At 36.7% G+C, this 24,334-nt stretch overlaps 1 protein-coding gene across 9 annotated transcripts in view; it reads left to right on the top strand.

Annotated features, from left to right (window-relative positions):
* Nucleotides 1–24,334, top strand: part of lcorl (ligand dependent nuclear receptor corepressor-like) — a 119,037-nt gene that overhangs the window by 61,010 nt on the left and 33,693 nt on the right. For 6 of the 9 annotated variants that reach the window (XM_043694090.2, XM_043694105.2, XM_043694139.2 and 3 more), the window contains one exon: nucleotides 18–114. In XM_043694090.2, coding sequence (XP_043550025.2) covers nucleotides 18–114 — 97 coding nt within the window. Of the gene's footprint in view, nucleotides 1–17; nucleotides 115–23,685; nucleotides 23,749–24,334 lie in introns of those variants that run through there. The other 3 variants (XM_043694147.2, XM_087986797.1, XM_043694096.2) reach the window with 3 other exon arrangements.

Raw genomic sequence — 24,334 nt, 5'->3', positions numbered from 1 at the left:
ATAAAATTTTCTGTTAGTAGATGGAGTGCTCGATCTATCAACGAAGAAGAACAGCATAAATTCCACCATATCAACTGGATCTAGTCCTGCATCAACCACTATCAAATTATCAGGGTAAGTATTAGTGAAGAATTGCAATCCCAAAGGGTTTATGTTTGTCATAATATAATTGTTTTTTTAGATATTAAATGTAAACCTTTCTTGCCATAGCTGCACTATATGATTCTGCTTAGGATACTGTTGTCTGATTTTCATTTACAGTTCTAGTTTTTGAAAGGTAGTTCACTAATTTATAAGTACCTTAAGCTTGTTAAAATTTTTCAAATTTTAGATTGGTAAGCAACCCACAATCAATTTATTGACATGACTCATCAGTTGTGGGTTCTATTTATACTTGTCATTTGCACTTGAAATAAGATCGTGTTGGAAATGAAAATGCTGCAAATGTATGAAAACATTCTGTCTGGTCAATGCGTGTTAGATAATCTACCTAAAATCTCTCCAATACAGAATTGGAAAAATATTCTTCTAATTGGGCAGTTGTAATTTTCTGCATGATCAGTTCTTCATGTCTGGTTACATTTAACCTTACCGTATCTGATTATTGCGGTTTAGGAAGATTTTCTGCATTGATCATTTCAACATAGACTTGCAAAAATGCTATTGCACTACTGAAAACTTTCATTTTTGGAATGCCTCTTACTTGTCAAGTCGAAATTCAATGGAAGCTGAAAGTTTATCCAATCAGATTGATAGATATGGGATTGTTGATTTTAGTCAAATCTTAGTTTGCACATCTAATATTTTGATTAAATATGGATTTGAATAGATTAATCACAGGCTTAATATCTACACCAGTTCTATTGAGCACAGTTTTCTTGAATCTGCAAATATTTCATTTGCACTGCTAAAAGTTAGTTGAAGTTTTAATATTTGAGACATTCGATATCTCAAAAAAATTAAAAGCTACCTGCAAGTATAAAGTGAGAAGTATGATCGCATGTTGCGCATTAATATGCTTCCTAACTTTGCTACCAAAGAAATAATTATTGAAAATAGTTCAAGTGATAGGTTTGACATTTTAACTTAAAAATTCTCAATGTTGTTTTAAAAAATTGTATTTCTAACTAACAAATGTAAATGCTATTAAATCTTTTTTGTTTTGTATGTCCAAAGAAATGCAAAGTATAGTGTCAGTATATACAAGTGCCATGACTATTAAAAACTCATTGCTTTCTGTAGTAATCATATATTGCCCGGGTTATCTATCATGGGTCAATGGTTAAAGGCACCCGCATAATCAATAATTCTATAACTGGTAGTCTACTGCAGAGATTTTTCTTACTGAAAAAGAAATACACACTAAAAGCCATTTATGTGTCTTTCACACTAATGCAAGAATTGTAGCGATACATAACTGCGTAATCCTACAGCGTTCTTTTACAGTGCCAGAAGTGTCAAGCATTAAAGCTGAGTTATTTTTTATTACTTAGAAATATGTACATACTGTTCCAATCATCTTAACTTCCATTACAATTAGATGGTTACCCTAAGAGTTATAATGCAACATAGGTAGATTTTTTATTAGTTTGTAATAGTTTTCTTTCCCTTGGTTTTTCTCTCCATTTATATATTGAATTTTATTTTGAAATTTTTGCTATTTATTTTAAGTTGCTTGTTCCTTGAATTATCTGTCCTGACCACTTTATTTTTATAAACTATTATTAAACCTGACCACTGTCTTGCACTTAATCTATGAAGGCTATCTTCCGTTTCACGATGGCTGAATTTGCACGTGCTTTGTGCCAGTATAATTGTATTCATAACTATTGTGTATCACAGTGACCCGATTGGGCAGTATAAGAGGCAGAATTTCAAGACTTATAAATGCAACTGCATCAGACAAAGTTTTGACAGATTCATAGCAATATTTCTAGATTGCAGAAGGGGGAGCATTGGGGACAAAGTTGCTTCCAGGAGGGTGAAATAAAAGGAAATATTCAGGTCTAATAGGATCTGTGGACAGAGAATTAACTTATCAGATTGATGACCTTGCATCAGAGCTTAAATGGATGTTAGCAAACATGGGTACCAAGCAAAAGAGTTGTCAATAGATGAAACGGCTTCAGCATTCTTAAATAATAAGAAATGGGTGCAAATATTCATCAACAAAATTATATGCAACTAGAGCCATTGGAAACGGCTTATCCTTCCTCTTGGATGGCTCCTCAAGGCAAAGATTTTGAGCATTTTACAAGGAAGTCTGCAGAGTGTCATAAGTAGGAACTATTAGAAAGGTGTCTCCTGAGCAAAGTTATTATGGTGTGTACAAAAACATTAGAATACTCTGGTATTTTCTGAATTTCCAGGATTGGAAATTCCTGTATAAAAGACTTGCAATCATTTGCAAGTCCTCCTTTTGTTCAATATCTAAATCCCTGTAGCTGCTGCTCCCACATTCCTGACACGTCAATTGATTGTACAACAAGGGGTGGACGTGGATGTTTACACAAAATGCAATTGTACCCAACTAAATTTCAAACTGAAATATCACATTGAGTTCAAATGACTAGTGTTTCTATAGCTATCTCTTGTAGTTGCTTTCTTTTAAGTTTGCTGTTGGAATGTGGTGGTCACTAGCTGGGCCAGTATTTATTGCATGTCTCTAATTGTCTTAGAAACCATGAGCTTCATTCTGAAGCTGCTGCAGTCCATGTGGTGCAGATCACTGTTATGAAGAGAGTTCCAGGATTTTCAAGGAATGGTGATTCAAGTTCCAATTCAGGACGGGAATGTACAGTTGTTGATGCTCCCAAGCACCTGCTCTTGTCCTTGTAGGTGATAGTGGTTATTGGTTTGCAAGACATTGTTAAAGGATTTGCTTCTGAACCATGCACAGGTAGATGGCATGCATTAGTCTGTCTGTATGCTTTGGTGGTAGAAACACCTGTGAATGTGATGGTTACGTTGATCATTAAAATGTCATGAACAGGTATAGAAAATAATCAAAATAACTAAGAATTGTGGCTTTTCAAACTAGAAGACTGGAATACAAGAGAGCAGAATTTTGCTTCAACTATATGAACCTCTGATTAAACTACAAATGGATACTTTAGGTAGTTCTAGGCCTTGCACAGATTATATTGAGGATACAACTAGATTTACCAGAATGATCTCTGAATTCCTAATGTTAAATTTAGAGATTACAAATGGAGGCTTGTAGACCCTGGAATTTATAAAGTTAAGGATTATTTGGGAGTTTTCATGATATTAAGTAAAACAGGTGGAATAGATGGAGGGAGAGAATTTCCTATGGTTGCAGAGGAAGCTTTCAGGAATCCAGAATATAGTCTAAAAATTAGTGCCGGGTTTTCGGGAGTGGCATTAGAAAATACTGTGTACAAAAGGCAGTAAAGGTTTGGCTCACTGTTCTGTAAACAGTTGATGTCAGTGGGTTGATTGCTAATTTTAAATTTAAGCTTGGCGTTATCTGTAATGAATAGAAGTCTTAAGCAATCCAAGACAAAAGTGAGAATTTGGTGTTAGATTGTAGAATAAACAGTATTGCATTGAGTGACAAAATAGGCTTGACTCAATGTCCTGCTCCTGTTTCTATACATTCATTTTCAAATGTTAAGCACATTTGGACAATTTGCATACAAATGCAATTTGATTTGTTCTTCAGAGCCATTATTCATATCTGAACACACAAGCCTATTTACCCAAAGCTTAAATAATTCTGAAAGTTATCAATTTGTTAGATTGACTGTCTTCTACAAATCTCAAAGAACTGTGCTGCATGTCCTCAACTATAGACATCACTACCATACCTTTATTGGTAAGTGTTTTTGTTGTATACTGTCTTCTCTTTGTTTAGAAAAGGGACTAGCTGGCAATGGCCTAGCTTTTCAAAAAATTGCTTTCACTGAGCCAGAGGGCTTCCTATGTTCACAGGATTTTAAATTTAGGCCATTGGTCAAATGTAAGAAAATATGTTAAAAACCATCAAGAGGAATCCCTTCACAGTTCCTTAATGTGCCTTCTGAATAGGCTGGGTTTATCTATTTTGGACCCAGAATTCATTCTGGGTATAATAACTAGTGCTGAGATTTTGTTTTGTTTATTCAAGGTGTGAGAATCAGCTTTTGCCCATCCCAGTTGCCCTTGTTAATATGATGGTGAGCTGCCACTTTGAGATATGCAGACATACATAGTGTAAGTAGATCCTGTTGAGGAAGCAGTTCCAGGATTTTGACCTAGTCAGTGAAAGGAATGGTGATATATTTCAAAGTTGAATGGCTTTGAATGGAACTTGGTATTCCCATTAGTCCTTCTGGATGGTTGTGGTTGTCAATCGGAAGATGATCTTGAAGGAACATTGGTGAATTTCTGCAGTTTTAGTCTGTTTGTGTTTATCTTTGTACCTTGTTCATCTCTTTCCCTTTTTGATTTGAGAATTAGCTGATCATGGCATCCTTTCATTGCATTAGACTATGGTCAGCTGTAGCCTATATAATTTTGTTATTCTGTTCACTCTTCAAAGCAGTGAATTTAAATGTTTCAAATAAACCATAAACACTCTATATAACAGTCCACAAGATGATGTGTGATCAGAATACTTCTGTACTTTGAGGTCTCAAACTATGATCCCTCGTACTGGAGAAAAATGTACATAGAATAAGCTTGACTGTGATCCATGCAATTATGCCTATTTTGGTTTTACATATTTAAAAATATTAAATGTGCTTTGGTACATTTAAAATAGACTCTGGCATTAAATTAACACACTCTGTTCATTCCTCTGCTGTGACTCGAATCCAGCTGAGATGATTTGAAAAAATGTATTCCTGGGATGTGAGCATTGCTAGTTAGCCCAGCATTTCTTACCAAATTGTCTTTTGAGCAGGTGATGCTAAGCAGATGTCTGAACTGCCATTCCATAGATTGATTCAGCTCTTTCTCTCTCCTGCCCGTTCTCCCCACTCGCCCTTCCCTTCCCTCCCCCTTCCCCAACCCCCTCCCCTCTTGCCTCCCTGCCTTGCCTCCACCTCCTTCCCATCTCATTTATAGAATTCAATCTGTCTCAACCTAGTTCCCATGTAATGCATGTCTGTTGGTGTTTTTCTTTCACCTGGCTGAACTCAAATGGGGCACAGGTTGAAGAAAATCGTTCTATCTCAACTGTATTCCCTTCCACAGGAGCTCTCTTAGGAGGCAAATGATTAATTCTCTCCTCTCCTTTTTGTTTTCTGTCTTCCTCCACCAAACCCTTCAAACGTTATGTCAACCTGCTTGTGCTGAATAATACTTAATTTGTGAAATGGAGTTGTATATAGACTAAAAGGAAGGTATTTCTGAAGAAATAAGTTTATTAAACACTTGTGTTTCACAAAATCAAAAAACTCAGGTTATGCAGCACATGTCAAGAACATTTCATCAGCACTAGAAACTGTTTTAGATTGGCAATATTTATGCAAGTCCACAGCCAGAGAAAAGTGGGAGGGGGTGCAATGAGAAATAATAAAAAGATAGTCTTAAAACAGATTTGGCCCAACTGGACTATGCAGAAAAGCTAACCGGTAGGACAGTTGATGATTAGTGCACATGTCTTATAGCGATACTTAATTCTTCCCGACTAAAACATAATCAAGATGATGAAAGCTTGCAAGAGGATGTAAAAAGCATCTAAGCAACAAAGTTAAAGATGACACAAAATGGCAAAAAATTGCCATTTTGCAAAGATCAGTGGCAGGCTGGAGACTTGAGAAACTTCAAAGATCAGCAAGAGTTTCTGAATAAAGCAATAGAGCAAAGGTTAATTCTGAAATAAACTAGTGCAAAATATAAAAATATAATCAAGACTTATGTAAATATATAAAAAGAATATAGCTGAAGTGAATGTTCCCCTAAAGAATGAGACTAGAGAGTTAAGATAGCACAAATAGCAGAGACAGTAAATCAATAATTTTATTATAATCCACAATTCTCTGGCTTCTTGCAAGGTTCCAACTGATTAGAAAAATATAAGCGAAACATCCTTATTGAAAAATGCAGAGAGGCAGAATGTAGAAACCAGTATGTAGACCAGTTAGTTTAACATATATTATTGGGAAATTATTGGAAGTCATAATGCAGTCTATCAGAGTCGAAAGTGGTTTGAGGAAGGGTGAATCATGTTTGACTAATTTGCTCGAATTCTTTGACGATTAACAAAGTCATGTATAGTTAGTAAGTTTGCAGATGTCACTAAAATTGGAGATGTAGTGGACAGCGAAGAAGATACTTCAGATTACTGGGATCTTGGTCAGATGGGCCAATGGACTGAGGAGTGGCAGATGAAGTTTAATTTAGATAAATGCAAGGTGCTGCATTTTGGGAAAGCAAACCTTAGCAGGACTTACACACTTAATGGTAAGGTCCTAGGGAGTGTTGCTGAACAAAGAGACCCTGGAGTGCAGGTTCATAGCTCCTTGAGAGTGGAGTTGCAGGTAGATAGGATAATGAAGGAGGCGTTTGGCATGCTTTCCTTTATTGGTCAGAGTATTGAGTACAAGACTTGAGAGGGCATGTTACAGCTGTACAGGACATTGGTTAGGCCACTTTTGGAATATTGCGTGCAATTCTAGTCTCCTTCCTATTGGAAAGATTTGTGAAATTTGGAAAGGTTCAGAAAAGAATTGCAAGGATGTTGCCAGGGTTGGAGGATTTGAGCTGTAGGGAGAGGTTGAATAGGCTGGGGCTGTTTTCCCTGGAGTGTCGGAGGCTGAGGGGTGACCTTATAGAGGTTTATAAAATCATGAGCATGGATAGGATAAGTAGACAAAGGCTTTTCCCTGGGATGGGGGAAGTCCACAAATAGAAGGCATAGGTTTAGGTGAGAGGTGAAAGATACAAAAGAGACCTAAGGGGCAACTTTTTCACGCAGAGAGTGGTACATGTATGGAATGAGCTGCCAGAGGAAGTGGTAGAGTCTAGTTCAATTGCAACACTTTAAAAGGCATCTGGATGGGTATATGAATTGAAAGGGTTTGAAGGAATATGGGCCAACTGCTGGCAAGTGGGACTAAATTAGGTTAGAATATGTGGTCGGCATGGATGAGTTGGACTAAGGGTCTGTGTCCGTGCTGTGCATCTCTGGCTCTATATGGATAATTTAGGTGTTTGAGCCAGAGTTTGGCAGAGTCTTAACATGGTTAGATGTGTGGTTATCCATTTTGTGAGAATTACCTAAACGGAAATTCAAATGGTTTGGTGCAGAGGGATCTGGGTGTCCTTGAGTGAGTATTGCAGAAAATGAATATCTGGGTACAACAGGTAATAATTGCAGCAAATAGAATTTTTGGCATTTATTGCTATATTAGTGCAGTGTAAAAGTAAGGAAGTGAGACCACATCTGGATTACTGCATATGGTTTTGATTCCTGTCCAATTTCATTGGCTGGAGTTCAGAAAAGATTTATTCCAGAGATCAAAGGCTTGGTTTATGAGAAGAGATTGTTCAGATTATGCCTGTATTGTCTGAATTTTAGAAGGATGAAATAGAATTGAGGTAAGTTATATGCTAAAGAGGATTGACAAACATGAAATAGATATTTCTCCTTGTGGCGAAATAGAGTGAGCGATTATATTTTTAGACTAAGGGATTGCTGATTTAAAGCACAGATGAAGATAAATTACTTAAAGGGTAATGAATCTGTACAACTCACTACCCAACAATACGGTGGGCATCTGAATAAATGAGACAGATTTTTTTTTAAAATTAACAGGCAAGAAAGTGCTGAGGCAAAGGTGAGTTCAGTCAATGTTGTATTAAATGGCAGAGCACACATGAAATTCATCAGGATTCGCCAGAAGAGCAATTCGGCTATGAAGAGAAACTATATAGGGTGATGTTCTCTATTTGGAGCAGAGATGGCTGAGGAGGATCTGCTTGAATTGTAGAGTTTCATGAGAATTAGTCAAGAAGTTAATAACTAGTTTTAAGGGAAGGAGCAGTAGGTTTAAAAGGAATGTAAGAGTTTTTATTTTCACCCAGTTGAAACTGGGTATCTGGAACTCTGTCTAAATGGTAGTAGAGACAGGAACTCTTTCAACATTTAAGAACTGTTTTGAACACGTGAAATGCCGTAAGACTATGGGCAAAGTGCTGGAAAATGGGATTAGAACAGATGGATGGTTGATGACCAGTGTGGACATGATGAGCTGAAATGCTTTGTTCCATGCTACTAAAACTCTGGTCAAAAGCAGGAGTCATTAAATGAGACAAATTAGCTGCTAGTGCAAAGTAATATTTGTGCCCACGAGACAATGTAGAAATATTTAAGGCATGATATCAAAGGGAAAGGTCTTGCAAAATAAATAATATTGGTATAGGCAGCAAATGTGGAAGAAGCAAGCCAGGTAACCTACTGGTCCAAACAGCCCTACCTATTGTGTTTAAGTGGGATCATCAGCACTACCTAATCTGAGTTTGGTGCAATTCTCATTTATAATCAAAACATTTTTGACAAGAACTTTAAGGTTGAGTTAAGGTTGGATGCTGTAAAGCAGCTAATTGAAAGAGGAGTTGCTGTTCATCAAGGTTGTGTTCACTTTCATTGGAAATGCATACAAATGCAAGGACAGATGAGAGAGGATGATGTGTAGAGAATTAAAAATACCAGGTGATCAGATTAACAGTGAATATAGTGTGCCAAGTTGAATGAAACATAAATAAAGAAATCATCTCGCTGAAAGGTAAGTTTTTAATGCCCTGGATGTTGACCAGAGAAAGAAAAAGATTTTCATTAGCACATTTCATGATCGCAGGGCAGGGCAGTACAGTACAGCCAATGAAGTATTTTTGAAATGTAGTCACAGTTATAATGTTGGAAACTTTGACAACCAATTTGTGCACAGCAAACACCCACAAAAAGCAATATGATAAGGTCACTGGATTTGACTCTTTCCTCTCCACAGATGCTATCAGACCTTCTGAGTTTCTCCAGCAGTGCCAGTTTTCACTGGTTTCAGATCTCCAAGTCTGCAGTCCTTTGTTTTAATCTACTTTTGTAAAGTTAGTTGAGGAATAATGTTGGTCACTGCATGGAGATAACTCCCCTAATCTTTCAAAATAGCGGTTCTGAAAAGGAGATATAGAATCATAGAAGTCTACAACCAGAATAGACATGGACAATAATCTTACCAACAGCAAAGGAGCATACTCAGTTGAGAAGGACAGATATTTCAGAAGCATTGGAACAGGAGGGGTCATTGACTAAACAGATGCAATAGAGAAATTGGGTGAATGGAATTCACCCCTTGTAGGGAGTATATTCCTTAACCAACATCCTAAGAGTACAGATCAACAACTGGTGATATATTTCATTGCTGTTTGTAGAACTTTGATGTGGCGGTGCCGGTGTTGGACTAGGGTGGACCAAGTTTAAAAATCTTGCAACACCAGGTTATAATCCAACAGGTTTATTTAGAAGCACTAGCTTTCAGAGCATCGCTCCTTCATTTGGTTGCTGTAGGGTGCTTCATCAGGAGCGTTGCTTGTTGAAGGAGGAGAGCTTTGAAAGCTAGTACTTCCAAGTAGACTTGTTGGACTATAACCTGGTGTTTTGAGAGTTTTAACTTTGTAGAACTTTGGTTCATGCTGCATTTCTGATGTTAAATCAGTGGCCGTGTTTCAAAAAGTGCTTCATTAACTTAAAAACAAAATTGTGATGCTGTAAGACTTTGCGAAGCATTTCAAGATGGCAAGTTAGTTTTGTTGCTTTATGTCCAAGTTCCTTGACGTTGTACATATTTTTCCTTCACTTATAATGCTTGAAGTCGCTTGAATTATTTACAGTAATTCGTTCAATTGACAAATTTAAGTTGGTACAGGGCTCATGGAAGGAAGATTCTATAAATTTAGTTTTGTGTAATTTTTTTTCTTGTCTCCCAGTGGCTTTTTCAGTACTGATTGGGTTTTCTAGTGACCACTTGTGTATTTCTCTCTGTATGTGAACCAAAACAAATAGTCTTTGTAGGCTTTGAAAGCTAGAGTAACCCAACATGTTTCTGTTTCGATCAGTGGTCCTTGGGAGCACTTACAGCAAAAGTGAGAACCCAGTATATTCCCTTCTAAACAACTGTCAGGCCTGCACTTAATTCTCTGTCTAATTGCAAATTGTGTATCTGCCCTTCCTACACTGTACAGCTGTCTTGCAATACATATACCTGACAAAGCCATGAGGAAATCTCCAGGTACCAGGTAATTATGGCTCATATTGTCTTATGAGAATTTAATACTGATTTACACTAGTTGCAGCACAGCAAATCCAGCTCAATTTGGATATATTATCCCATTTAAAATATTAAAGCGGTCAAAGAAACAAAATTGGTAGTTTCTGTTTAAATTATTTTCCTTCCCCGAAAAAAGGAGGGAAAACCAAACTGTAGGTTTGTAACAATTTTTGATCCACTAAATTGACAACTTCCAGGGACAGTTCATACAATTGACAATCCTGGAACAGTTCAAGAAGGGTCCTTTCTTGTGTAGCAATTTTTTGGTATTGAGGATGCTACTTTTCAGGTCAGTGTGAGGAAGCAAGTTTAAATTCTATCACCTTCAAAATTGAATTAACATATAAGGTAACCATTTTGATTAGCCAGTATGTAACATTTTACACATGCAAAAACAGAAATTGCTGGAAAAGTTCTGCAAGTCTGGCAGTATCTGTGAAGAGACATCAGAGTAAACCAGACACTAAATGTTAATTCTGATTTCTCTGCACAGATGTTACCAGTCCTACTGAGCTTTTCCAGCATTTTGTTTTTGTTTCTGATTTACATCTGTAGTTCTTTCTGTTTTCATTTAGTATGGAAAATATTTTACATTGTCCTTCATGAAATAGTTAGAAGGTGGGGTTGGATTAAAGCTCCCAAGTTTGAACTTTAAAAGAAATATGTATAATTCGTTATTAAAACTAGATTTAGATGTTGGCACTTGAAGGACAAATAGAATGTTTAGGAATATGAACGGAGTATGGAAACGCATCTTGGTATGTGTTAATTGCTTGTAAATATTATTGCGTAACTTAAAACTTTGAAAATTTAAGTTTTTTTCTCTTCAGAATGCATTCTAAAAGGGTAAGGCTGTTGGGTTTTTAATAAACTAAATGTTAATTCACAAAAAATCACCTACATTTTATCAGATAACATACATGTTAGGAATAGTCATTTGGTAGCACATAATTTTGAGGATTGCTGAAAAAACACAGTTTTTGCTTGGAACAAAATAGAAAATTTAAAAAGAAATATTTTGACTTAGCGGATTTAAAATATAATCACAGCTTCGCAGTTTTGTCAGTCCTCTTACGTGGTGCATTCCCTGTGGCAATGTCTGTATCAAATTTGGAGTCTATTTGTAAACCGATCAGATTACACTTTTCTCATACATTACAAATGTTTTTCCCTTTTCCATTGGTATTTCCTGTGAGTTGTCTAGCACTCAGCAGGACAAAATTTCAACAAAATTTATTATTTTCAGCAATACTCAAACATAAAGTGATGAATATTAGTCTAATGTACATGTAATCAATTCAGAATATTTCAGATTACACCATAAATAAAATTGGGTTCACATAGATGTGAATAGTATAGAATCTTGTCAAATTTTCTTGAATTGAGTAGTATTCATACGCAAGTAATTTTTAACTGAAATTGACACTTCTGGCACTTCAAGTTTCTTTGAAAGAAACTATGAAAATTGTATTTCGAGGTCATTTGTGTTAAGGCAGGGACAGTTGTAAAGAGTTTCGTAAACATTATTAAAATTGTAAAATGAATCATGCTCTTTATTCAGTGCCTGCTTTTTATTTAATTTATTTAAGTTGATTAATAAATAGCAGTTGTTCAAAAACAAATTTTGCACCTTTATCTGTTTAGCTTAGATGTGTTTAAAATTAATATTAGCACTAATATGTCACATTTGGATTGTCACTGTGAATTGTTACTGTGCGGTATTAATGTGGCCTGTGCTTTATGTTTTGTGCAATGTTTTGGAAAATGTTCTTAGCTTGTTGTGATTGCAGTACCCTGCCTGGAAAAAAAAAAAGAGGGTTGACTCTTTTATTACTTGTTTAGCGGTAACGTCACGTTTCTACTAACACAAGCTTGAGGACTTAATGCCATTTTAATACCGTAAATTGGAAAGGAAAATAATTGAAGCTCAAACTGTGAAAGTTGTTCCTTTTTGTTTTGCAAGCAACTATCACGGGATAGCAACTGCAAGAAACATTTAACACAAATATTGAACTGTAACATAAAGCTCTTGCCATGGCCGCTTTAAAAGTGCAATCAAACATTTACCCTGCCCTACCAGAACTGTAACCTTTTGCAACTTTAAGCAATAACAGCCAGAACTCAAAGACTTAAACAATGAGAGAAGCAGTGATGTTACCCAAGCAAGCCTGTAATAAAGGAGTGGACCCTTCCCTTCCATAGCTGTGTGCCAGTCTCTTGCGTCAGCTTACCATCGTTTCATTCCATCCATCCTAGGAGACTACAGATAAACACTGAGGAGCATGTGAAACGAAGTGCTGAATTTGCAGATGGTTTGCTTTCAAAGGCCTTGAAAGACATTCAGTCAGGGGCATTGGACATGAACAAAGCAGCCATACTTTATGGAATACCTCACCAGACTTTACTTCTCCATTTGGAAGCCTTATCAGGAGGAGCAGCTCCACTGAAAAGTAAAACCAGAGATACCAGAGAAAGCTGTGTCTCGAAGACCTTTGGGGAACCTAATGCTCTTCTACAGAAAGTTGCATTATGGGCTAGAGCTCAGGCAGAACGTAGTCCTGATCAATGCAGTGAGCACCGAAAACTTACTCATGTTGAATCCTCAGAGTTGAAATTCCCCACTGCTTCCAGTTACCTCCATCAATTAACCTTGCAAAGAATGGTTACACAGCTAAAAGAAAAAGATGGCAGTCTTCATAATGAAAGTGTCAGTAGTTCTTTTGTTCAGTTAAAAATCCCTCAGGTACGAGCAAGCTCTGTGCCCAAGTCCCAGCCTGACGGCTGTGGTCTCTTTGATGTTATGTACCAGGTATCAAAAACCTCCTCACTGCTGGAAGGATCAGCTCTTCAAAAACTCAAAACTATCCTGCCCAAGCAGAGTAAAATTGAATGTTCCTTACCACTGACTCATTCTAGTGTCGATTCCTACCTACTGCATGGAGACCTTCCTCCATTATGTCTTAATGTAAAGAATGGCACAGTTGATGTGACATCTGAAAATGATAGTCAGGATCATATTAGTCTGAAAGACAGTAAACAGCCAAGGAAGAAACGGGGTCGTTACCGGCAGTATGATCATGACATTTTGGAAGAAGCTATTACGATGGTAATGAGTGGGAAAATGAGTGTCTCTAAAGCACAAGGAATTTATGGAGTACCTCACAGCACTTTAGAATACAAAGTAAAAGAAAGATCTGGGACACTGAAGACACCTCCGAAGAAGAAGCTCAGATTAACAGACACTGGGTTGTTCAATATGACAAATTCAGGGACAAGCAGCTCCAAAAGTAGCAACAAGTCTACATAAGTCCTCTTAAAAAGGGATGCAACTCAGATGGATTTCACTATACAGTAAATGTTAATTCAAATAGTATTGTAAAACCACCCTTTGGCCTTCAGGCAAAGCATAGTTTCAAGCAGGGATTGGACTGTACGTAAAAAGGAATATGCTTAGTACAGTCGCATGTGCTAGTTCTCATCTTAATGCTCTTGTAGAATAAAACTAATTGTGATTAGATAAGTTGATGTCTAGTAAGGAAAATGCCACATAGGTGTTTTCAATTATTCAGTTGTAAGACAAATAATAGTCACATGCAGCATTATTTTATAGGATTGGCTCCCTGAGCCCACGTCAGGAATTCAAATAAACTGACCAGTCTTACTACCTAAAGTAGGTGACAAAATTCAATTCTAAAGTATGAAATCAACCTACTGATTTATTTAAAAGTACAGTGCAGAATGTGCTATGTTTAAGTCCTGGCTATTTTGTATGCGTTACACAATTCAGATGTACATGTCAAATTATTGAGTAATGCAGGCATTCATTTCACAAATTTAAAATGCAAATTTTAGAGGGTGTCAACAGGAGTTGACTGGTTAAAGCATATTGTGTTTTCGGAGCTGTGAAATTCTGTACTTAATCTGTCCTGGCAAAATATTTATTTATTTATTTATTTGCGTCTATTATTTTCCCAACCCAGTAATCTCCCCAATCCACTTGTAATATGATATTAAGCAAATAGTGTCTACTGTTGAATCTCCTGCTTTCCACCGAGTGACTTCACAAATTACCATGAAGACTTTGCTTTCCCTCCTTCCTGTCCACTCTGCAGGAAATTCTGCCCTCACACGCAACAGATGCACATGCACGAGCACCCCCATTATTGATGCAAAAAACAGACAAAATTTGCAACCCTAAGATGGGAGATGAAATGTAATCTTTCTGCACATGAAAAGTTTGAGCAGTTCCCCCCTCCCCCCCCCCCCCCCCCGGCAATTATTTTATTCTATAGATTTAATTCCCTGCCAATTTTTGGATACCTATAATTTGTGGACGGAAAAACTAAAATTTCATGCATCTCAAGCATGGGGGTTGGGAATGTAGCAAATTCCTAAACATTGCTCCAGTTTTGTGATATCTGAAAATTAAAAGTGCACACATTAATAATTGAGAAATAGACTAGTGCGAAAGGAATGACTAACAAATTGATAGAGCATGATGCATAAGATGCACTGAAGAAGCCTGAGAATAGTATGTTTTGTTGCTTTTAGTCTGTATTTAATAAAATAAATTATATAGTACGTTGTCACAAATTTGCAATTTCTCACACTCCCAAGACCGAAATTTACTCACTGTAAACTTACCTGCTGCTAAGTGTTCATCAAAGGCTTGGTAATTCAAGTTTCACAAAGATGTTCCAACCGTTTCAGTTTTTCTATCCATATAGATTGAGTACCAAATTCAGCAGTTGCTTTTCTACTTTATAAAGGTAATCCAATCATTTCAGTTTTTGTGTGCATATATATTTTCATTCTGAGCATGAAGTTCAGTTAATTTTCAAGTTTTACAAAGGCAATCCATCCATTTCAATGTTTGTATGCGTTATCATTTTGTAAGTACCAAATTCAGCAGTTGTATTATGAGGTGGATTTAATAGAAAGTAGCTTTTGAATTCAGGATCTCAACATAATTTGGTAAGAAAGAAAAGCTTTGAACAGTTTTAGGATTTTCTTGTGTTACTGATCCAGTTTTCTAATTTTGTGACTTGAATAGGGCAGTTATTTTTAAACTTTGTGTGAATCTGTGTTGAAGGTCTTGCCTTTGTAGTTCATACTGAAGTTTTTAGAAACAAAGTTGAAAAATTTTGTTCAGAATTCTAAGGATCAGATGAAGTTACCTTTTCTCTTTTTAAAGTGTCATATAATATGAAAAAAATGATTGGGCTTGCTCTGCTGGCTACTAAATTTGCAGTATAAATGAATCAGCATTTTGCTAATCTGCCATAAAAAGAAAGTGGTGTAATTCAATTCAGTAATTTTTAGTATTTGCCCACAGTATGAGCTAAAGAAGTTAAAATGCTGAGCAAGCCCCGACATAGTACTAAGGATGTCACGATATTATGATAGTCATGTAAAATATGGTTGTCATTTCTGTTCATGTCTTGCTACTTTTACATTAGGACCAATAGTAAACTTGAAGTGTGCAACAGAAAAATAAATCTTTTTCTTTTAAGTCAAACGTTGCAGTGGTTTTGCAGAACAAAAGATGACAAATTTAGAAAATATGTAGTGAGTAAATCAGTTTTGGGTTAATTAGATAGAATGTACCAACCAAAAATATGGAAAACAGGTTTTAGAGGATCACTAACGTAAATTGAAATAAGCTCCTAATTGGGGGAAATATTTGCTTTGTTTTTAATTTTGTCGGAACTGAGTCTTTTGTAAATAACACAAGTTTTGCCTTTTAATGATAAGGCTGATTTCTGAGATATTATTGAACTGTCGTTCCACTATCCATTTTTAATTGGAATTTTTCTTCATGTTTAATATCGTGACAACCAACTTTAGTACTTGAGAATGTTTCTGGAAAAATTTTGTATTACAAAACAGTGCCTCTGTTTTTAGAATTACTGCTCAGTAATGTTTAAACCATTTTCTGGTAAATAATGGGGAAATTTTATACTGTATATTATGTTTAGTAAAAATGATTTTTAGTTTACAGTAAGTACAGATTATCACTTCTGTTTTCAAATTGCAGTACAGTATTTCCATTATCACAGTAATCTAGCTAAACTCTGTGGCTGCCTTGATTTTAAAAATTGGTTAATGTAAAACTGATTTTAGATGATTAGTTATATTTATGCATAAATCAATTGCACTATATTCATGAATTATTTATTACAATATTTTCTAATGAAAGCAAATGTTATCCGGACAATGTGTCTTGTGGTGTTAAACATTTACTGTGATTCTGTTTTCTTATGATGTGTTGTTTAATCCTCAATCTGTACAGATTTCAGCTGTTTTAATTATTGTGTTTATAGGTTGTAATTTGTAGTAAAGCACTTTGATGCTTTTGCACATAAAATTGAAAACTAAAATATGGTGAAGTTGTCTTTTTTTTTGTGCATAGCAGATGATAAAGTTATATGGACTGGTACTCCTTATTCTAAATCTTAGTAAATAGGTAGGAAGAAAGAAACAAGTGGTTGGAGCTAGTTTCCAATGATTAGAGCTTTACTAGTAAAATACCCCTATATCAATATCTTTTCACTGTGCTGTGAATATGTTGCCAATGTGTGTGCACATGTTTTTATTAGTAATCTGTACATTTCTATTTGCCTTGGCATAGAAGCCTGTTAATTATTGTTTTTGCAAAAGTTGTTTCTATTTCCTTTAGAGATAAGGGTTATAATTTCCATAGAGATCCTCCTGTTATGCTACAGAAAATTTAGTGGAGTTCCAGGAAAGAAGACTTGGGCAGTTTACAAGGATTTGTAGCAAAGTTATCAGAATTGCAAAAAAATTTCTGCAGAAAGTTTACTCGAAGTGAAAAGTAGACAAGCCATTTGAATCTGTGTGTCCTCTTTAAGACATTAGGAATTTCCACAATATAAATTCAGAGCTTTTCATTACACAGTAGCAGATAAGATGGATGAGTCAATTTGGGTTTGTCAGTACAAGGCAATTTTTTTGGTTTTTGACAAAATTGCATACTCACCTATTGAGAAAATCTGTGCAGATATTCAACTTTAACTAGTCTTTCTCCTCTTCTGTCAACTCTAATATAATTAAATAATAGTTAAACATGCCTCATGTAGATTTTGGTATATTTGTCTAAAAATAAGATATGTCATGGTATGGTCGGCTGGAGGGTAAGTTGAATTGTTAAATTTTTTTGAAAAGTATTCATGGAAATGGGTCAGATTTTCTGTGACTGTCCATAGTTTTTCTTCTCTATTCCATCATAATCCACTTTTTTGCAAACGTCTACTCTGGCTGTAAAACAATTGATAGTATAATATGTCAGCTGTGGCTACATTTGGTTGCACTGTCACCTTGGTCCAAGGTTATGTTCAAATCCCACTCTCTCAGGTTTGAGTAGAAAAATTAAGACTGCCACTCCAGTTAAGTAGTGTGGGAGTGAGGAATCATTCGAAGTGAAGCCTTTTGGATAAGATGTGAAATTGGGGTCTGCTCTTCACGATTCATGTAAAAGGTCCCATAATAGTACTTTGGAAAATAATAGGAGAATATTTCCCCATTGTCCTGGCAATTACCTCTTGTTATTTTGGATGTAATGTTTGCAACATAATTTGTGAGAAGAGCATGTCTCCGTCAAGTACAGGTGCTAATTCAAACTCTGGATTAGTGTTGTTGCTGAACTGTAACTAGTGGGATGCCACAGGGATCAGTGCTAGAGCTTCAACTATTTCTGATATTTATTAATACCTCACCTGAAGAGATGGGCTGGCTGACTGTATTGTGGCTAAATGTGTTGACAATACAACAATAGGTAGGAAAGCAATTTGAACAGGATGCCATAAATCTGTCCGTGAGTATTTGATTTTGATTGGTGACTGAGTCCACAGATGAGAGGAGGAGGCAAGAAAGTGGAATTAATGATCAGCCATGTTTTTGTCTCAGCAAATGAGATTTAAAAGCAGTTGATTAGACCATGCCCACCAATTTTTTTTTTAAAAGTCCAATCATTTAAAGCAGCCTTTCGGCCATCAGAAATCAATCCAAGCTTCACAGCTGTCATTTCTGTCTTGGAACTTACTGACCACAATTTAGGAAGCCCTTTACTCTTTTGTACTTTAAGAATATAAGATAGAGGAGTGACAGTAAGGCCATTCGGCCCATCAAGTCCACTCCGCCATTTAATCATGACTGATGGGCATTTCAACTCCACTTACCTGCACTCTTCCCATAACTCTTAATTCCTTGTGAGATCAAGAATTTACCAATCTCTGCCTTGAAGACATTTTAACATCCCAGCCTCCACTGTGTTCTATGGCAATGAATTTCACAGGCCCACCACTCTCTGGCTGAAGAAATGTCTCATTTACATTCTAAATTGACCCCTCTAATTCTAAAGCTGTGCCCATGGTTCCCCGCTAACAGAAACAAATTCCCAACGTCCACCTTTTCTAAGCCATGCATTATCTTATAAGTTTCTATGAGATCTCCCCTCAACCGTCTAAACTCTATTGAATACAATCCCAGGATCCTCAGCTGTTCATCGTATGTTAGGCCTACCATTCCAGGGAATCATCCGTGTCAATGTCTGCTGGACACTCTCCAGTGCCAGTATGTCTTTCCTGAGATGCAGGGCCCAAAATTGGACACAGTATTCTAAATGGGACCTAACTAGAGCTTTATAAAGACTCAGAAGCACAATGCTTTTTTTTTCCCAACCCTCTTGAGATAAATGACAGCATTACATTTGTTTTCTTAATCACTGACTCAACCTGCAAGTCAACCTTTAGAGAATTCTGTACTAGCGCTCCCAGATCCCTTTGTGCTTTTTGCTTTATGAATTTTCTGACTGTTTAGAAAATAGTCCATGCCTGTATTCTTTTTTCCAAAGTGCAAGACCTCCCATTTGCTCATGTTGAATTTCATCAGCCATTTCCTGACCACTCTCCTAAACTGTCTAAATCTTTCTGCAGCCTCCCCATCTCCACTATCTGCCTGTCCGGCTAACTCTGTATCATCGGCAAACTTCACCAGAATGCCCTCAGTCCCTTAATCCAGATCATTAATATATAAAGTGAACAGCTGCGGCCCCAATATAAAGCTATATTGGTGGCTTTGCAGAATGTGGTATCTAATGAAGAAAATTGAAAAAGGCAGATGAGAAACAGTTTGCTGAATTAAGATCTTCCAGATGTTGACACAACCAAGAAACAGTGGCCTGTCAAAGTAGTAAGTGGTGCATCTACTTGGAAGTTTGGTGCTGTCTTACTAGATGTATTGAACAAGTGAACTGGGTAAACTAAATTATTGGTAAGGTTTTAATCCTGATCTGTGCAAAATTGATGAATGTCAGGGAAGTAGCAAGGACACAGCAGTGAGCTTGCATATGGGCTGGAGCAGATAAAAAACACTAGTATATTCCTATTCCTTGCTAGCTAATATAGGTTGGATTTCCTCTGAAATATTTCATAAAAGAATCAAATAAAAGGCAGTATTTGACTGTCTGCATCCCTCTACTACACTATCCTGTAGATTGAAATTATGATTTATGAGAAGGCGGGGAAGGTCTAGCATTTGTTCAATCGAATCAGTTTTTCAGAGAAGCAGAACAGGAAAGGCATTGAAGTTTAAAAATAATCTACAAGGCTTTCTCAAGTCTGCAGAGGGATATAGGTCAAGCAAGAGGACAAAAGTTTGTCAGCTGTAATATGTGGAACAATGTGAGGTTAAGCACTTTGGCAGGATAAATAGAGGAGCAGTAAGTGGAGAAAGACTGCAGAAAGCTAAGGAACAGAGGGATTTTGGAGTTTATGTTCCTGAATCTCAAAAAGCTGGCAACCAAGTTCAGCTGATAATAGGGAAGGCAAATGGAATGTTAGCCTTTATTGCAAAGGGAATGGGTGTATAAATGAGGGAGATTTTGCTAAAACTACACACCACTAGTTGGATCATAGCTGGAATACTGTGTACAGTTTTGAGCCCCTTATCTAAGAAAAGATATACTGACATTGAACCTTCTCTGGACTGCCTCCATTGAGTGGAATAAGTATATAGGACCTATCTTTGAGATGTTGAGTAGGTTGGGCCTGTATTCATTGGAATTTAGAAGAATGAGAAGTAACCTTATTTGAAGCATTTCTTGGGGTCTTAAGGGTAGGTTTGTAAGGATCACTCCTCTTGTGGAGAATCTCAGACAGAAAGTGTAATTACAGAATAATGGGTTGTATAGACTGAAATGGCAGGGGCGGGATTTCTTCTGAGGGTAGCAAATCTGTGAAATTCGTTTCGGCTTCGGGCTTTTAAGGCTACATTGCTAAGTATATTGAAAACACAGATTTTTAATCTCTAAGAGAATAGAGAGTTACGTGGAAAGCCAATAAAGTGGAGTTGAGGTTCAGTCATGGTGGATTGCACATCATCCTCCTTTTTTACGATTTACGGTTTTATAAATATCTGATCCCAATCAAGTTGTGTTGTTCAAAACATTGATGCATTTTTTGAGATGTCATTTGGGGATTTTTTGATAAATATCAGCTGGTTAAAATCATTAGAAAGCCAAACTGAATACAAGCAGCACTGGGCAATACCCCTTAAAAAATGTATTTGTGAGAATTGATTAGTAGATAACGTCAGATCTTTATTTTCCCTTTTTAAATGTAAATAGCGTGATGGTAAAATTCATTGTTGTAAGTATCCTGTACTTTGCATCTATCTTCTCTAAAGAGCGGGATGCTGTAAATATGCCAGAAGAGGCGATGGCCTAGTGGTATTAACACTAGACTATTAATTTAGAAAGGTGAAAGTGAGGACTGCAGATGTTGGAGATCAGAGTTGAGTGTGTGTTGCTGGAAAAGCACAGCAGGCCAGGCAGCATCAGAGGAGCAGGAGAATTGGCGTTTCGGGCAAAGGCCCTTCATCAGGAACATCAATTCTCCTGCTCCTCGATGCTGCCTGACCACCTGTGCTTTTCCAGCACCACACTCTGGACTATTAATTCAGAGACCCAGGTAATTTTCTGGGGACCTGCGTTTGAATCCTGGCCATGGCAGATGGTGGAATTTGAATTCAATAACATTAAGAATCTAATGATGACCATGAAATTGTTGATTTTACAAAAATCCATCTGATTCACTTACGTGAACCAGAAAATCTGCTATCTGTACCCGATCTGGCCTACGTGTGACTCCGGACTCATAACGACATGGTTGAAATAAATACTGGCCCGGCCAGTGTTGTCTACATCCCACGAATTAATTTTTTTTTAAATTAGCCAATTGGTCTGTTGGCTGGATAGTTGATGTTGCCATGAAGGCTGTGCATTCTTCCCCCTTGCCCAAGGCATAGTGACCCTCAAATAAAACCCACACCAGTCATCTCTTGTCTAATGATAGAGGACTGCAATGGTACTGTGTGGCTGTGGCAACTTGGATAATCAAATAGTGCAGGCTAATGCTCAATGGGTATAACCTCAAATCCCACATGGCAACTAGTGGAATATGATTTAAATCAAATAAATTGAATCACTGTGGCTACGAGTGGAATTTTATGTTGATTAATGAATAAATTTGATTTTTAAAAAACTGAAAGCAAGCCATCATTGGTTGTTGTAAAAATCCATCTGGGTTACTAATGTTCTCCTAGAAGGAAAATTTGCTGTAGGCTTATAGCCTAGTTCAGACTCCAGACTTATCATAATTTGGTTGACTCCTAAGTACCCTCTGAAATGTCCTAGTGAACCCTCTGAAATATCCTACTTGTAACAGTTGGAAAAGGACAACAGATGTCTCAACAATACCCTAGTCCCATACAAGAGTTCTCAGAAAGGCAAATTTTATTTGACTAAGCTAATTAAGTTATTTGAGTTGACCTTTTATGTGGAGCTTCAAATATTATCTGATAAAGTTCTGCATAGTAGACTCATTTAAAGCCCTTGGAATTAAAATGGCAGGAATTGCATGATTGCAGAAATGGTGAGGGGCAGAAAGTGAAAGTTTAATGAATAGATGGCAGGCAAACTAGAAGAAATTGTGCAGTGGTGTTAGTATTTGGACCAGTGCTTTTTGCCAGTATACTTCTAGGATTTTCTTCGAGGGTTTTCTTTTGCATCTGCAAACTTTGAAGCCGTGAAGATGAAATCTGAATCAGGTAGACATAAATGTATGGGGAATGTGAAGTGACCCATCTTGGATGGAGGAATGCAGAAGTGCCATATAAACTAAATGGTACAATTTTAAAGCAATGTTGAGAGTCAAGAAGTGTATGTACATATGTCCTTGAAGGTGCCAAGATAAATTGAGAAAGCACAGGAGAAGTGTATGTGATTCTTAACATTAAAATTGAGACATAGAAGTTACAAAACCACCAGTTATGTTTTTTTAAAAATGTAGTTGGATAGCTGGAGTATTTTGCTGGGAGGAGAAAGAGTGAGGACTGCAGATGCTGGAGATCAGAGCTGAAAATGTGTTGCTGGAAAAGCACAGCAGGTCAGGCAGCATCCAAGGAACAGGAGAATCGACGTTTCGGGCATAAGCCCTTCTTCAGGAATGAGGAGAGTGTGTCCAGTAGGCTGGAGACAATATCTCCACTATTGTTATCTGGAGATGATGCTTCTAAAAAATCTCTTACGGTTACACCAGGCATAAGGGGCTTAAATTACATGGAGATACTGGGAATTAAGGATCTCTGAGCAGAGAGGATCAATGGGAAATTGGAAAGTGAGGTTCAGAGTCATGAAAGATTTTGACAACTAATGAGAAACTGATCTTTATAGCTGAAAGTTGGCAACCAGAGGACTCTGAAGATAATTAGCTTAAGAGTGAGAAGCAGCATGACTATAAAACAAATAGATAGCTACTTAAAATTTACATTCTTTTACACCTGAAAAGATGATAAACAGATTCAATGATCTTTAAAAGATTTAGAACTAGCCAGTGAATCTATACTTTTGTAATTTCCTTCCTTTGCAGATAATTTTCATAGGGCCAACAGCTATATTGCTCCTGACCTGTCTTTCTAAGGTCTCATTGCAAACATTGATTTTATAAATGTATTTAAATCCGATCTGATGCCTTTAACTTGTGCTGATTTTATTTTATTTTAATTGATCAGTCATTTTTTGAGGACTTGTTTAGTTTTTTCCCTTTTTTGTTTAAGTGTAACCAAATTGCATAATTTCAACATTAACTAAGGACTTCTCCTTACAGAGCATTGTAATTGGTTTCTGAAGTATTTATGCAAGTAGCTGACAGTTTAGAGACACAGCTTCTGATCAAGAGACCATCACTTAGCATGAGGTTGAGTAGTAAAACAAAGAACTTTTCACGTTCACCTCTGTTCCTGACATTCTTCTCTTCTCCCCGTTCTCTTTCTTACTCTTTCCTCGACATTCCCTCCCCTTTCCCCAAACCCTGCACTATTTCATTGCTTTCAGCAGCGTGGTGGCAAGGGAATTGCTGAGAAGATGCATCCCTGATTAGGAGGCAGCCACTATGCGGTAAGATTTAAAGATAGATTTGCTTTTGGATGCAATTTTATGTTGATTTGGACAGGAGAATTTTTGCATGCATATGCAAGCTTTAATTCATTCTACAATGTTATTCTAATCAAGTAGAGTCTTTGTGCACTTTATACATACCTGAGATAATACAGCATTCAATTTAATATTTTCTCAGTTTCATTCTTGTAATTTTTGTGCTAATAACATTTGTGTCATTGCAGAACTGAGTTCTTGATCTAAATATGTATGAAAAATTAAATGTTGGGAATATAGAGTAAGGAAGAATAATGGTGGGGTTGGGGGTGTGGAAGATACTGATTCAAATAGGAGTTGGTGTTTAAAAACTGGAAAGTAATAACTGGTTGATTTGCAACGGTTATTTCAGTGAGATAGTAAAAAGATATTAGACCAAAAGGTACTGGGAAGTAACTGTTTTTAGAGTTGATTTCTGCGAGAAAGGCTGCAAGAGAAAAATATGAAACTGGCTGAAACCTCAGTTTAGCCAGAACACTACAGTAATCCAAAGGCACGGAAAAAGGAGTTGAATGAGGAATTGGGGAAGCAGTCTAGATTTAATCTGCAG

This window comes from Chiloscyllium plagiosum, unplaced genomic scaffold, assembly GCF_037043375.1.
Source record: "Chiloscyllium plagiosum isolate Xiang-an unplaced genomic scaffold, Cpla_swu_hap1 HiC_scaffold_1, whole genome shotgun sequence".
Taxonomy (NCBI): Eukaryota; Metazoa; Chordata; class Chondrichthyes; order Orectolobiformes; family Hemiscylliidae; genus Chiloscyllium; species Chiloscyllium plagiosum.
The sequence above is the reverse complement of the archived record's forward strand: the minus strand, read 5'-3'. Positions and strand labels throughout refer to the sequence as shown.